The sequence below is a fragment of the Mastigoproctus giganteus genome, chromosome 5, assembly GCF_048544385.1.
Source record: "Mastigoproctus giganteus isolate SK-2022 chromosome 5, ASM4854438v1, whole genome shotgun sequence".
Lineage (NCBI taxonomy): Eukaryota > Metazoa > Arthropoda > Arachnida > Uropygi > Thelyphonidae > Mastigoproctus > Mastigoproctus giganteus.
Window position 1 is genome coordinate 170,561,765 of NC_143579.1, and position 16,973 is coordinate 170,578,737.

The 16,973-nt window shown below is 34.0% G+C and overlaps 1 protein-coding gene across 1 annotated transcript in view; it reads right to left on the bottom strand.

Moving 5' to 3' along the window:
• Positions 1–16,973, bottom strand: part of LOC150085839 (DDB1- and CUL4-associated factor 5) — a 227,776-nt gene that overhangs the window by 18,781 nt on the left and 192,022 nt on the right. Inside the window, exon 10 of the mRNA XM_090373516.1 lies at positions 5,958–6,155. Coding sequence (XP_090229642.1) covers positions 5,958–6,155 — 198 coding nt within the window. The remainder of the gene's footprint in view (positions 1–5,957; positions 6,156–16,973) is intronic.

Consider the following 16,973-nt stretch of genomic DNA (forward strand, 5'->3'; position numbering starts at 1 on the left):
CTACACGGTCCACCATTAGAATTATGGAATCAAAATTATGTCTGAACTTGGTTGTGGTTTCATCATTCTGCTGTTGACCAACAAACAAAAAGGGCTGTCACACAAGAATCGTAATCGATCCTGTATGGGAATTTTTGTGATTTTTCTGAACAGTATTTTTTATATTATTTTGGAGTTCTTGTTTTCGTTTTTTTCTTTTCTGATTTTTAAAATTTTTTGTGTTTGTTGTTTTACTTTTGAAATTTTTATTTAATAGTTATAAATAAATACTGAACAAATATTCTAATCTTTGACTTATTTTTGCAAATGAAAAAAGTGTAGGTAACTATTTGTAGTTAATCGACGAGCGTTCCGGTATTATTTTTTTTAGCAATACACCTATGTTTATAACTACTTAAGTAGTTGGCTACGTACAGAAATGATGCAATTGCACTAACTTGTACGTCAGTTAATTCCCTATGTAACCTGAGGCTTTAGTCCTAAACTATTCTGTACACCAATTTAATTTAATTAATGTTGTTAATATGGTTATAGGTAAGGCAAGGTGCTATGAACTTAACTAACCCTATATCAAACGAAAAAATCTGTTTACTCTGATTTCTTAATTTTGGCTGCATTTATTTGCAGGTTGTTTTGGATTCGTCACTTGTAGGAGTCAGCATATAAATTTACATTTTGTTTGTTATGCTTCCTTATTTATTCTATAGAGAGCAGTGGCATATTTTGTTTAGTTGGTTTGTTATTTCTCTTTATGTCCAGGCACACTAGGACATCCATTGATGTTTGGCTCAGTGATTGGAATACAACCCCTTTTCCAAATTCAAAAGTGCTGGTGTTCATTAAAAAGATTGTGTGTGTGCACACGCACACACACTTTGTTTCTACTTGTGGTATTAAAGTATCACTCATTCTTTGGGGGATGTGGGCATGTCTCTTTTGGTGAAATGCTGTGTGTTCATTCCTCCAAGGGTGAACGTTTTCTATTCGTAATTCTTTTCCATTAATTCTAATTTTATGTTTATTTTATTTTTTTTTTTGTTTTGTTATAGAGGTAATTAGAACCATAAAAGCAGAATAGCACCTTTCATTACCTATAACCCTATAACAGCATTAATTAATTCACTGTATTTATTTTGTGGTTCAAGTGTTTCCTAAGCTTAATTTAAAAAAATGTTTTTATTCTATTCTTGAAATGGCTAGTAGCTCTGTTCAAGAAACACAGAATGGTAGATGACTTTCATCAACTGGTGAAATACCACCACTTTGCTTATTGGAGGCTTGAAATGGTGAAACCCATGTTTAGTCTCTAGAGCAAATTTCCCGCATCCCCCCATACCTCCTTTCAACCCATGCACGGTACTAAGTACTATAGGTTTTGATACCTTTCGTGTTTGGGGTTTTCATAAAAAAAAAATAATAAAAATATTTTGAATGTTTTAAAATTTAGATGAAATTAATGTGAAAACATCTTTTAACAAAATTGTATAAAATTAGAAAATTGTCTGACAGATAGCAAAGAAAAAGATACAGATGATTCCAAGTTAGGTGACAAAATAAAATGTTTGAAAGAACTTGTGAATTGAGACTGTAAAAAATGCCATTAAATTTTAATAAATTGACTAGTTTGAATAAACTGTTATTCAAATAAAAGAAAAGCTAAAAATTTGATATTAAATTGTCTTTTCAATCCTTTGACTTCTAACTAGCTTCAAATACTGAAAAAAAATTGCAGTATTAGTTGTGGATAGGACAAGGGGTGCAAGTGAGCCTAGCAGCGGCCCTGCATACGTGTGTAAGTGTATATATGTATACTGGTATTCAAAGAAAGTGCATCACCCCTTAAAATTGTAATTGTCATCTGAATCACGTAAGTATACGGCAACATTTCTTACAGATTTCATCAGATAAGATTGACATGCATAAGTGATGACATAACATTGCATCAGCATGCTCTGCAAGAGTTGCAGTCATTCCTTGCTTGTGTCAGGATAGCGAGTTACATGAAGTTGATGCCACGAAGAAAGAGTGCCATTCTTGCTTTACGTGAGAAAGGATATTCTTCCCGTCATATTGCTTATAGAGTGTCTTGTAATCAGTCGACAGTGAGTAGATTTCTTTCCAAACTCATGAATACTGGTTCCGTTGATAGGAAAAAAGTAACCAGATGCAAACGAGTCTCTACGCCAAAACAGTCTCTATGTCAAGCATTTATGCCTTAAAAACCGTAAAGCTTCTTCGTCTAAGCTGAAAAGAGAATGGGAAGAACATACAGGAGTGGCAGCAAATGCAGTAACAGTCAGAAGATGCTTCTTCAAAAATGGACTTGTAGAAGAAGAAGCCCCTCCTCACACAAAAAATGAAAAAGGCCCAATTAATTTGTGTAAGGAGCATGTCAAATGGACCCCTGAGCAGTGGAAGTCAATTATTTTCTCGGATGAGAAGAAATTCAACCTACATGGCTCTGATGGGAGACAAACAATTCGCTGTAGACATGGTGAAGAATACCATCCAGACTGTATGGGGTTGCATTTTGTATCGCAGAGTAGGTCACCTGCAGTTTATAAAAGTTTCCATAAATGCCAATGGATACCTGGCTATATTGGAAGGCAAATTGCTGTCAACCATTAGAGACCATTTCAACCTGCCAAGTAAGTGCATCTTTCAGGACGACTCTGCTCCTTGTCATCGGGTGAAAAGTGTAAGTAGGCACTTCTGTAGTTACTTTAGCTTCATTTCTGCATTAGAGGTTCAACAGTAATGTGTTTACATTTGTTACAGGTGAAAAAAATGATCGGAAGAATGATCCATTACAACTTTTAGATGGCCAGGAAACAGCCTGGACCTAAACCCTATAGAGAACTGTTGGCATCGTGTGGAATCTGCAGTTGCCAGAAAGAAAGCAAAGACCCTTCGTGAACTTCAGGAAGCCATAATTCATGTTTGAAACCAAGAACTATCAGTTGATTATCTAAAGAAATTGATCTTGACAATGCCTAGATGGTGTGCTTCTGTCATCAGGGCCAGAGGTGATTCAACTAATTATTAGTTTGCACCTGGTGAACTTTTCATTTTGTTTTCCATTTAAAATGATAAACTGAAGCAAACTGAGAACTTCTTATAACACTTCAGCCATAATTGTTGTGTTTACCAAAACTGTTGTATAAAGGTTGCAAATGCTCATTTTGGAATATTTTGAGAGCACCTGTCAAATATTACTTAGCTTTGCCTCAACCATTAATAAATATATTTTGTTTATATTTCTATTGCTAGTCATTAATGTAACATACCATCGCAAAAAAGGGTTAGAATTGTGAAATTCCTAGGTGATGCACTTTCTTTGAACACCAGTGTGTGTGCAGTCGAAGCTCTATATAACGACCCCATAAGGGAATGAGAAAAACAGTTATATCAGAAGGACATTATATCAATCATTCATAAATTCAGCAACAAAACAAGTAAAATCTTGAACATTTAATGCAATTCTACTAATACAATATAGTGTAATCTTATTTATAATATATACTACAGTATTAAATATAAAAATGATTGTAGAGTGCATTAAGGTCACAATTAAAGTACAAATTTCACTACATAGGTTACAAACCTAAAAAGACCTAACAAGAGAATTGTTTCATACTTTAAAATAATCTGTCAAAACACGCTGTTTCAATGGTAGAGCATGTTTTATAAAAGAGAATTATGAAGGTGCACAATAGCAGTTATTTCACTTTCACAGTTAGGCTGCACTTGAAAAAATTGACATACAAGTTCTGATCCTTGATGAACATCTTTCACTGAAACTTCTTGTTCAACAACAGTAGGTTCCTCATCTTCATCACCAAAAATCTCAGAAGATTACATTACGTCTGCAATGAGTTTCTCTTCATTCGTGCATATCCTGAAACATTCAATGTCTGCATCCACTTCTGCATAATCTTTGAAGCTTAAGTTTTCCTGTAAGTTTAGGTGATGATGCATATGCTCAATATTTCTTCCCTATTATTGGACTGTTGTTCTTTGCAATTAATAGAGGAAGAAGCAAGTGAAACTTCACACATTGCATTATTCAAGGCGGTAAATCCAGCATGTTTGAAGCAGTTGGCAATCACTTTTTCTCAACTTCATCACATGCTGAAACATATAAATACATTGCCTGCAGGATATCGATTTTGCATTGAATTTTGCTTTCAAAACATAGCGCAATTATGTTAAATAACATTCTTTGGTAGTTTTTCTTAAAACGATTTTTCTTTCCATTTGTTTGTAGTGTCAATGTCCATGGCTGCATTTTCGCCATACTTTTTTGAAAGACAGGCCATGACGAGTCTTAAATTTCTGGAACCATCCATCTGAACTTTTATATTCTTCAATATCCATTCGATGCCCAAATGATCCAGCCTTAGCTTTTAAAAGATTACCATCTAGAAACATTTTCTGCACACATCATCATATTAGCCATTCCAAAAGTACCTTTTCAAGATCTAAATAATTCTCCTTTTATGCTCAAATCCTAGAACCCAAATGCTAGAACCTGGTGCAGCAGATTTCTCTAAACTTTCAATCTTTTCTTTCAGAATAGTGAACAGAGTACTCTTAGGAATGCCAAACTGTTTAGCAATGTCAGTCTTAGAATACACACCATTATCTACAGCTTGCAAAATCCTAATTTTATCTGCGATAGGCAAAGCTATCCGCTTTCTTGGAGCCATACCAACAAACATACGCTCTAACTATGTAATGAACTTCTAGCTAATGTTCATTTCATGACCACACTGCAAGAAAAGAGAGTGGGAAATCTTAACAAATGATTTCTCACAGTCAGGCTGCAATTACTTCAATATATTTAAAGCATATTGTCATTTTTAAAAGCAAATATTGTAATAAAAATTCAGATTAAGAGGTAGAAATTTATGCTCATTACAGAGAAATCCTTATTTTCAAGGTTGTTACACTGAATGTAAAATAGCATTAGGTTAATGAGAAATTGGCTGGGACCAACAACACACGACATTATAATGTGTTGGGATGCTAAAAATAGAGTCGCTATAAATAGTTTCGACTGTGTGTGTGTGTATATATAAACCCCCAAGGTTGTTTCAAGTACATTCCAAATAATTCCTCAAAATACATTACAGATCTTCTAATAATTGCACACATAGTTTAAGATCGATGGTGACACAAAAAACATTTTAAAATCAAAGCATCCAGTTCTGGCTTACAAAATTCTCTGAAATATATATCCAGAAGTTGGGTAAAATTTAATGAAGTGATACATAAATAGATGTAGAAGATAATATTACATCAAAAAAGAAGTACAGCTGAGTTTTTTATAGTATTTTTTGATTTCTTTTAAAATTTGTTATGAATTTTTTTTTTATAATTTTTTTTATTACTACTTGAAATTCTGATTTAATTTTTGAAATAATTTCCCTCTAATACTGGACAACCATGTCAAAATAAAAACAAATTAATATTTAAAAGCATTTATTGTACAACGCATTCATTTTTATGAAGAAACTTAATCCACAGGGCCCATTGTTTGTGGCGCACACACACAAGGTTGAGTAACTCACTTCAGAAAAGGTTAATTTAATTCAATTCCTTAATTAAAATATGCTCTGCAAATTTCCAATGACCAGATAATTGCTTTAAAAATTCATATACACCAATATAATTGTTTTAAAAATTCCTTTGATAGACAGTAGTAGTTCCAAATTTATTCAGTTTCATTATAAACAAATGATGCTATGCCTTTTCAGTCAATGATTACTGACTGACAAGGAACTTCTGTGCCCTTGATAATAAGATGGAGGGGGAAGAATGTAAAAATTTAGTCAGATATCATGAAGCACAGAACTAATAATCATTACTCTAATATTAAAACCAAAGTTTCTATTACAATCAGTTAAAACATTAGCTAATTTTTAAACTGTTTTAACTTAGCACAAAACACTAACCAGGGAATCAAAGAAGGCCATCATACGTGGATCTTCCTGAACAGACTGATGGCTGTAGTCATGAGTCATAAAATGACCACTCTCAAGAATCAAATTAATATATTCTTCATGGCTGTAAACTCTTCTCATATCATCTAATTTTGGTGGCTCAATCTCTTGCATTCCTACTCCTCCTTTCATTGGAAAAATATTCCATAACTAAAAGAGATGTTAATGAAAATTTTGGTAATTTTAGTTTTTCTATTATTAATATATTCTTTTTTTTTTTTTTCTTGTTAATTCCATTGTAATTTTTTTTTTTCAGATACTGATTACTGTTTAATAATAATTTTGCTATTTACTGATTACTCATTATAATTTTGATTAAAGTAATTGATTCTGTAAAAATGTGAAAAGATAATCATCTTAATTGAAGTTAAAGGGTATTTATACTAATGTAGAAATAGAGACATTTCACTATGCAAAATGTGGTTTTTATTTGTGATACATTTTGATGCCTCACAGTAGGGACAAATTTTCAAATTTCCATTTGTCCCTTCCTTGAGCACAAAATATATTGTTAACATATGATTTTACAATAAAAACTACTTTTAATGCACTGAGGTATCTATTTCTTCAATATTTAACAGCTGCTAGTGAACATTATTGTTACACTTTATATCCTATGAACTAACTAATATGCAATATTAGTTATGCAGTCTCCCAATTTTTTTTACCAATGACTTACTTTGTTTTCAATAAATACTGCCCTTCCTTTTACTACACATTCCATACGTCATTAATTTAAATAAAATGCCTATCATCTGAATTGGTAAATCAGAGACTCGTGTATCTAGAAAAGTACAACTTCTTACACAATATCCATAATGGGCTCAGACAAAATAGAAACACCTTAGATATTTTGGTACAAATAGAAGACTTAATCAGAAATGCCTATCAAACTGAATGTAGTCTGTTTTGATCAAATAACGATTATCTCATGATTACTGGTTTGATAACAGTTATCTAATGGTTATCGGTATGATAATGGTTTGCTTTTTTTGTTTTTATGTCAACAAAGCCTATGACATCACCTGGAAATATAGAATCCTTAACCAGTTATGTTTGCTTGTTATTTGGTTTTTAGGAGGCCATATTGCTCTGGGATATGCGGTGGTCATTCCCTGACCTTTCCGCATTCTCCGTATTTGGTGGTGATGGGCTTGAACCCCGGTCTACTCAAAGAGCGTGTGCTACTGCACTCCCGCTCCTGATCACTCGGCTACAGAGGCCGTTTTATAGTTCTAATCAGGTCACAGCTTGAATATGGCTTGGTTCAATTTACCACAGTGCTATATGAATCTCTTTGAAAATTTTTTGTACATCTACAATTCAGTATAGCCTGTATGCAAAAACACAGAACCTCTACTTTTGATTAGGCAACAACTAATGCTGCAATATGCACCGAAAACACAATCTCTTCCTGAACATACAAACTGGCTGATATTAATCACAGCACACTGGGAAACTCTATATCAAAATCATTCTTCAGGCAGTAGACTTTTAAGAATACCACTCCAGCAAATACTAATGAATTTAGAGCTGACAGTAGATAACAGTGCAGTTGCACCCAAGCTCCCCCATCCACCGTGAAACTCAACTCCACTACAGTGCAGTGAAATCTTACACTCCAGAAGTGGAGCACAGATATGCTTCCTAAGGAAAGATAATCCTTAGTCTTGCAACTACATGTCACCAACAATGAATAGTTCTCCATATTCATTCCAGTATATACAGATGGTCAAAGAGTGAAAACCAAGTAGGAATAGCTGTAGTTTTCTCAGACATAACTTTATAAAAACTACCACCAACAGAATTCAGCATATATGCTAGTTGTTGTTGTTATGGGAGTTTCTGGTGCAAGGGTTACTTAGGCCATATTGCACCCATATATGCTGGTGAATTTATCTGTGGAACATCAAAATCAGCAGCTATCCTCAGAAGTATGATATACACAGATTTTCCTAAGTTCATTGCATGGACTGAGAAATGCTTTTGCGGCTTCTCAATCTATCCTCTGGCAAATTTTCAATTCCACATCTATACTTGGTGAAGAGGGGAAAAAGATATGTTTCTGTTGAGTATCATGACATGATGGAATCCTAAGCAATGAATTAACTGACAATGCTGCCAAGTTAGCCACAACATCACCTAATCATCAAATGAAAATACAGTATGAAGACTTTAAGTAGATAATCTGAAACAGCTGCAAATACCAATGGCAACTAAGCTGGCAATGCCAAATAAACAACAAACTACAACACATAAAACCAGTTCTTCAACTGTGGCTCTCAGGCCTTAGAAGAGGGGGGGGGGGAGAGAGAGAGAGAGAGAGAGAGAGAGAGATGTGTGACTTGTGGCAAGAAGTAACACAAATCTCTCACCATATCATCACTCCTAGGTAATAACATTCAAATGAGAAAAATTTTTTCATCCTGAAAAGAATAGACATATATACAACTATGTATAAACTGACACTCTTACACCTTAAACATGGTGTATTACAGTCATAGTTGCTAATGTGCCTGAAGACCCACAAAAAAACAAGCCTATCATTTTATCTTCATCCTGTGTTTCTTTTCTGTGTCAAGCCAGATTCGCTTGTAATAAATGTAAATGCTTAATACAACTTAATGCAAAGAGTGTTATATATGATTTGAAAGTGTTTTTATGATTTTAAAGATGATAAACTTTTGAACATCGTCGACAAAATAGAACAAAAAAGATTAGAATGGTATGGACATGTTATGAGAATGGGAGAAGAGAGATTACCTAAAAAAGCAATGGAATGGAAACCCCCTAGAAGGAAAAGAAGAGGAAGACCTAGAAGCACATGGATGGAGGGAGTGAGGACAGCTATGGAAAAGAGGAAATTGAAGAATGGAGACTGGGAGGGCAGAAAAGAGTGGAGGAACAAAATTAAATTATTAAAAAAAAAAACTGTAGACAATGGAGAAATCCAAGAAGACGATAAACTTTTGAAGTAATTAGTAGATTTTGGTAGAAAGCTAATTTACAAATTTTTTCAAAATATTTACATATAGAATGAGGCTGCTTTGAGAAATACTATAATTGTACTGTTTCTCAAACTGGCATTCAAGCGTATGACTGGTGGGTCACCCTACTATAAGTAAATTGTATTTATTTACTTACTGGCAAGGTGAACCATGTCAGCATTTTTTGCAAGTTCAATGATAAACTTGTAAAAAATGGAATGGGAAGAAATATTCTGGGTACTACAAGTATTTTGACCTGGATAGGAATGGAACCTATATTTTCCATATCTTTTTGGAGCATATTTCAGTGAGAAAGAATCAAGTTTGAAGATAGATACACCATTCCTGCATGACAACTTCTCTTTACTATAAAAACAAATGTGGTTGCACCTCCAAAAGGCATAACCACATTTAATTTTCTGAATATGTTTATGGTATTTTAATGACTTCTCTTATTTTGATGAATTTGATGGTAATTCCAATTATACTGATATGTTTTAAAGCAATTCCACAACTGAAGATGACAGTAAGTAATAAAATTAAAAGTTTCTCAATCTTCATTCTGTTTGAATGATTTTGTTTAAACTGTCTATTTGTGATTATTCACAATTCAAAATATAATACATTTATGTTAATTACACACAATGAAGTGTTCCTTTAACTTTATTAAGGGTACCTATGTGATTCAGTTATGCTCTTCAATTTCCATATGAAAAAAATATCTCAAGATCATTGATGTGCATGAATTCCTCACAGGTAATGAGAAAACGGCTGGCTCTACCAACCAGATGGTTATGTACAAAATGTACTTCAGAAAAACTGGAAACTAATTTAAATGAGTTGAAGCAAATGCATAAAGTTCATATTTGAAATCTTTGAGAATGTATTGAACTCCCCTACAATATAATCCTGCCGAGATATTGTACAAATATCAAAATATGACTGATAATCAAGTAACAATTAACAAATCACAAACTGAAGCAAAAAAAGAAAAGTACTAGCATATTCAAAAAAAAAAAAAAAATATGTATATATATATATATATATGTCAATAAGTATTCTTATATTAGGAGGACAATAAAGAAGGTTTACATACACACGTATCTAAAATATAGACTTTACATCATTAAACTTAACACTTATAGTATGGGTTTCACATAACACTTAATAATTGGATATCGATTAACTTATCCTTTTACTGTGTACAAAACATAGCATATAAGTTCATTAGGCAATAGTTGTTTTAGAACTGTCACTTAGGCATCTTCAAAAACCATCTTTCTATAAACTCTACCTTTGCATATCCTTCAAAGGTCAACATTCGTGTCGTTGAAAATTCCGAGTGTGTCAGCTGAGAACATGTTACCCAAACAACCCAGCTGACCAAGCAAGTGGCATATCTGCGCACTCTGTTGATAATTCTTCAATTATTCTTAGGTTGCTCAATGAATCTAAGGATGCCCAGGGCATCAAGTCTTCCCATTATAAGTTTAGCGAGGGGGATGATGTTCAAGGTGACAATTATAAGTATCCATGGGGATGGTTTCAAGAGCGAGAGTAAAGCTGCCTTAGAGATGGTGAGGGAGGTTTCCAGTATTTGGTTAAGTCATCTTAATATCCAGTACTCCAATCTGATATACTACAGTAGATTCTCATTAATACAAAGTTCAAGGGACCTTAATTTTCATGTTTTGTAATAACGAGGTCATCCAAAAAGTTTCAAAATTTTAACTTTATTAATTATTATTATTTTTTTTTGGCACATGCTATATATCTAAGAATAATAATAAATAATAATACTAGCAAAAATAAATAAAAAAAATAATTTAAATTAATAAAATAAAATAATTAAAATATAAAATAATAAAAACAAAAGCCTTGTATAACAATACAGTAGGATTAACACTTATTTAAAGATTTTATTTTATTTGTAAGATAAACTAAGAGAAAAGCAATTAACAGAAATGAAAATATTGTACAGTATATATTTGGATATATACAATATTTTAGTATCACAGTAAAAGAATTAATCTTAATATAAAAGGAGACATACAATCCAATAACTTTTTGATAAATTAATCTAATTTAAAGAAAGAATCCAATGTTGTTTGCACAGTTTTTGTCCTATATGCATTTTTAACTACAGCATAGACATAAAAATGCAATAGTTGTTTCTTTATCAATGTTACTGCAGGCCAACACATTCTCTATTATGTTCAATGCATTTTGGGCATCTTTTTTAGATGGTAAAGTGTGTGTGTGTGTGTGTGCATGCGCGTGCGCACACTTCTTCACTTTTGCTGATAACAAAAACACTATTGTTTTGCTTGGTGCTTAGCAGCTCTTCTGCTGTTGCATTTCTGTGGTAGAAACTACATGTACCTTCACAAACTCTTTATATTCACCAACAAAATCCATAACTCCTTCACACTCTCCCATTCCTCAATGTTACTATAACATTTGGCTGCTGGACCATGTTTTTCGATGATATTCCACTCTTTCTGAAGCATTTGATTATTACACTTGATGCAATACTGTCCCAAGCAATAACCAGATTACGGATAGCATCCAAGACATTCCAATTTAGCTGCAAATTGTTCCCTTCCTCCCTATCTCTCTCCCTCTAATGGTGAGGACCAAGTATCTTTTCAGGCAGGCTCTATATGCTCCCTTGTGGTTATAAATAATGCCTTGGTTGAGTGGCTGCATAAAACTGTTGGTTAAAAAAAAAAAAAAAGATAAACTGCAGCCATTATCACCCACTGCAGGATGGAAGCCTCCTGAACAATTCATGTTGAGGGAAATGGACCATAGTCTGCAATGCCGGTCCAGTGCAGGTTGGCAGACTGACTGTATTTAGCAGTCAGGGGCTTGATTCCCAGTCTACTCAAAGAGCGTGTGCTACTGCACTCCCTCTCCTGACAACACAGCTATAGATGTTAATGGGAGGTTAAAAACAACAGCTGTATATTTGTAAACTTAAGTGTCTCAGCAGAATGCACTATACAATGATCTAGAATCATCAAAATGTTCCTTTTTTCCTGAAGCCATTCTTCTGTACACTTTTGATAACCAAGACTGAAAAATGTTTACTGTAAGCCAAGAACTTCTATTGGCCACATAATCACAGAGAAGTTGGTTAACTTTTTTTAAAACATCTTGGCTTGGAAAACTTATCAATCACCAGTGGCATAGTTTTGTATTGCCATTTGAATTTCAGCATAACAGAATAGCGAGTCTTTGTTTACTTAATTTTCCACTATGACAAGACTCCCCTCGAACAGCAAATGGATATATACAATATCCATTTTGTTTGGCAGCAAATTATAAATTAAACCTGTCTCATCAAGATTAAAAAAATTCTTTGTCTCATATTTTTCAAGAATGGACCGTACAGAACACAACCGGTCCGTAGCCTTTTCCTTGTTGACTAATCCAGACTCGATGCAAATATTTCACGAAACCAAGTTATTCCTGTCTAAATCTTTGGAGACAGCCACTGCTGCATTTGAAGTTGCTAATTCCATGTTGCTGAGCCAGATAATTTTCCTTTTCTTGCAAAATTGGACTTGATATTGGCAAATTAGATACACAAATTTGTTGGTACCACTCAAAATGTTTTGTTTCAAGCTCCTCATGTTTTGAACCAGGAATTCATTTCCTGATTTTTTTTTTAATCGCTGCTCCAGTGTCACGCAGTTCTTCCCAAGTTTTTTTTGGTTTTTCAGTATTGTAGATGAAGTAGGTAAAGAGATGTTGTATTCCTTTGCAGCCATTCGCAAAACAGACATTGTAGAAGTCTGTTTTGCGAAGTTCAATCCTATCAGCCTCTTGTATAATTTTCAGTTTAATTTCCAGGCTCAATTCCGTCAGTTATGTTTTGTAACCATAACACTACTAGATGAGATTTAATATAAACAAACTTTAAATTAATTTAAAGACAAGTTCCGAAAAAGACATCAGCTCAGATAGAATGGCACAAAAAATAGATTACTGTATACTCGTAGCAAAAGATTCTTTGAACTGGCATAACAATTGCAACTGACCGTAATCCTGTGGAGAGCAAGGGAGTGTATGTAAACAACTTAAAAAAACTTCTTTTATTCTTTTATTAATTTAACATGATGTTTTTGAGAATACACTTATGTTGTAGCTACTATAAACTGGTTTTGTTTACACAAAAATAATTTCTAACAAGTCAGTGCTATTCTTCGGGAAGCAGGGAACTGGGTGGCCAGAGGCAATAATCGACAGCTGTGCTAAGATTTGTATTAAACGTACAAAATAATATTTATTTCTCACGGGGTGAAAACGAACTTTGTAATACATATTAACCGAATTTTGTAATAAATGAATATATTTACATAGAAGAGCCTATCCTTTCACGAGGGAATGGTATGTACTTCATATAAACGAGTACTTTGTATAGTTTGTATTAACGAGATTTGACTGTATTATAGATATGTTGGCGGGGTGATGCAACTCTGTAAGCCGACTGGGCTAGCCGAGTGGGTAAAGTACCTGCCCGGCAACCCAAAGGTCGCGGGTTCGATTCCCACCTCGGGCTTGGATCAAAGTACTGCAAAAACCTTGGGAGGTGCAATATGGCCACAGAAGCCGATGCGCCAACAACTACCAAATCAAAAAAAAAAAAAAAAAAAAAAAAAAAGCAACTGTAAATATTTTGTGACTAGTTTTATATTGCGAAATCCAACCAGTTCTTATTGTGTAATCCAAATAAATCTATAGATTTATTTTTTGGCTTCTCTAAATGTACCTACCTTCTAGAGCTATACATTTTTCCCATCTTTTAACACTCTTGAACAGAACTCCTCACTTTGAACAGAAAACCAGGCTTCCACTTCATTAATTACCTCCTTGTCACTTTGAAATCTGTGGCCCCATAATGGTTTCTTTATTTTAAGGAAGAGGAAGAAGTCTGGAGGTGAGAGATCAAGAGAATAAGGTGGATAGTGCAGATTTCCAAAGCCACATCTGATTACAAAGTCTACTGTGAGAGCAACCTTGTGAAAAGGAGCACTGTCAGTTAGGAGGTGGACACTTTTAGACTGCTTTCCAAGTGTCTTCAACTTAATAGTCTTGCTTAACTTTTCCAAGAGGTTTCTGTAGTACTCCCCAGTGATGCTGTTACCGTTTTGGGAGGTAATCTGTAGGGATGACAGGAGTTCCTATTCCTACAGATTACCTCCCTTTGCTAACTATGACTGATAACAGACCGGTAACATGACCTTGTTGGCAGACAATTGAACGTTGGCTTTCTTGAGGGTTGGTGAAGATGAATATTTCCACTGTTTGCTCATCTGTTCTGTTTCTGGTCCATAGTGATATAGTCAGCATTTATCCATCATCACAATTTGGTAAAAAAAGATCAGTAACATTCTTTCTACAAAGCTCAAACAATTGTGCAGAACATTCTTTCCTGTGGAGCTTTAGAGGAGATGTCAACAATCTTGGAACCCATCGGGCTGCCACATTAGACATGTACAGGAACTTATGCATTATGATGTAAACAGATCCATGGCTAATGCTTCCCTCATCTGCTATAAAATTTATAGCTACATGTCAGCCTTCAAGGACTGGCTGTTCCACTTGAGCCACAATGGCAGGGTCTATGACCAAAGAAGGGCCTTCCTTTTCTTGGATCAGTGTGCATATTGCTTCAGCCATACCTGAATTATCTTTTCTGATTTTTCATAGTTTTATATGATAGGCAATCCTCCCCATATACAGCTTTCATCTCCCCATAGATTGATTTTGTTTCTTTGTTTAGAAAATGAAGAAATTTTATAACAGATCAAACTACAGCCTTCTCCAGCATACTACCTCTCACTATTTCTTCAAACAGGCCTCTGAGGTTGGGTATGTTCATATTGTAGTTTTAAATGTTTTTCACCAACCTTATGTAGAAATAAAACACAAAGAAAACAAAAACTGGAATCTTGATAACTGTATTTATAATAAGTTATATTTGTCTGTATTTACAATAAATTATATTTAACTTTACAACTAAAATATATACATATAAAATATACATTAAAATATACTGGGTTAAGAACAATAAAATACATTAAAATATACTAAATTAAAATCGATAAAACCAAAGCTTTCGAAGGCTCCTGCCTTCTTCTTCAGCGGTATTTTCTTTGTTCTGCGGTGCGTCTTTAAATACCAGCAGGTTCACGGTACTCATCACGTGTTTCATTCCCACGTGTTCCGTTCTCTTGTGTTACGGAATCGGAAGTGGCTCGAGAGTGGGTCATGTGGAACCGTTCATCCCTTCTGAGGATAGCAGCCTCAAAGAGGGGATGGATCCGCATTCCTCTATCTCTATTAATGTTCACTGTGGAACAGATCCGCAAACTCTCAAGTCACTTCCGGTCCCAGAACTTATTCGCCCGATCGGTGATGATAGCCTCGTCCGGGGAGAACAAAGAAAATACCGCTGAAGAAGAAGGCAGGAGCCTTCGAAAGCTTTGGTTTTATCGATTTTAATTTAGTATATTTTAATGTATTTTATTGTTCTTAACCCAGTATATTTTAATGTATATTTTATATGTATATATTTTAGTTGTAAAGTTAAATATAATTTATTGTAAATACAGACAAATATAACTTATTATAAATACAGTTATCAAGATTCCAGTTTTTGTTTTCTTTGTGTTTTATTTCTACATAAGGTTGGTGAAGAACATTTAAAACTACAATATAATACCTCTCACTATATTCATGACTAGTTCAGTAACTGATGGATCTAGAAAAACAAATATACATTAACTTATGAGACTCATTCATATATATATACATACACATCAAATTTCTAACTCAAATATTTCTATGTGAGAGTGGACTAGCTGACTGCTCCTTATATCTACATTTGGTTTAGAACTATTGATTTGTGGAGTCAATATAGAAATTTGTATTTTGTTTATTATGTCTGTTCATTTAAACCATAAAGAGCAGTGTTGGTCATGGCATATGTGATGTTTATATTTTTGAGTTTAGTTCATGTTACTTCCAATTCTGGATACAAATCACATAGGGACATCCATTTACACTTTGCTAGATAACATCAATGACAGTAATATGATCCCTCTGGAATTCAAATGGGATGATGTTCTCTAAATAAGTGATTCTTGTGGATACCCTGTCTTTATTTTATATATTTTGAATGTGATACTCTTCCTGTGATGGGTGCAAGGGTCTCTTTGGATGTTTGGATGGAGAGTTGGGTGCAGATGACAATGAATGTAATTTATTTATGGATTAAAGTTTAAATAGATAAATTAAAACTTTATCCATAAATAAATTACATTACAGAAATAAATTCATGTTTGCCCGCACAATTTTGTGTTCTCTTATATGTCTGAGATCTGCCTTGCTTCCTTCTTCTGAAGCATCCTCTGTAAGGAAATGAAGGGTATAATAAGATATCCAAAACAAAAATAATTACCTTAAAAAAAAAAATTACATTGTGTGGCAGAGTGCAAGGCTGACTAACCATTAATAAATCTTTTAACAACAAAAGGTACAAATCATTAACAATAAAAGAACCCTAACCTGAACCTAGAAACTAATTTTTGGGAAAGCAGTTGCTTCTGAATACTCCAAAAAGTAATTCCAAAGGGTATCCAGACATGTCTGTTTTTGCAGTCCACTGTACTGTCCCATATAAACAAGTGACAGATCAATATACATTTAAGACATAAGAGTAACAGAATTCAGTTGTTCTCACCATGGCATTTAGCCCAGCTGACTGATTTCACAGAGGTGTTACTATCACATTGCTAGCTTGCCAATTCACACAATTGCTAACAGCCTACACCAACTTAAGCTGACTGTTGATGTTTTCAATAGCAAAACATGAGAGTACCATCTGGCAATGTACAGAAAGACCATGGAGACAAACTCCATGTGAACAGGGACTACTTGAAAGGGTGTATAAAGACATCCAAGTACCCAC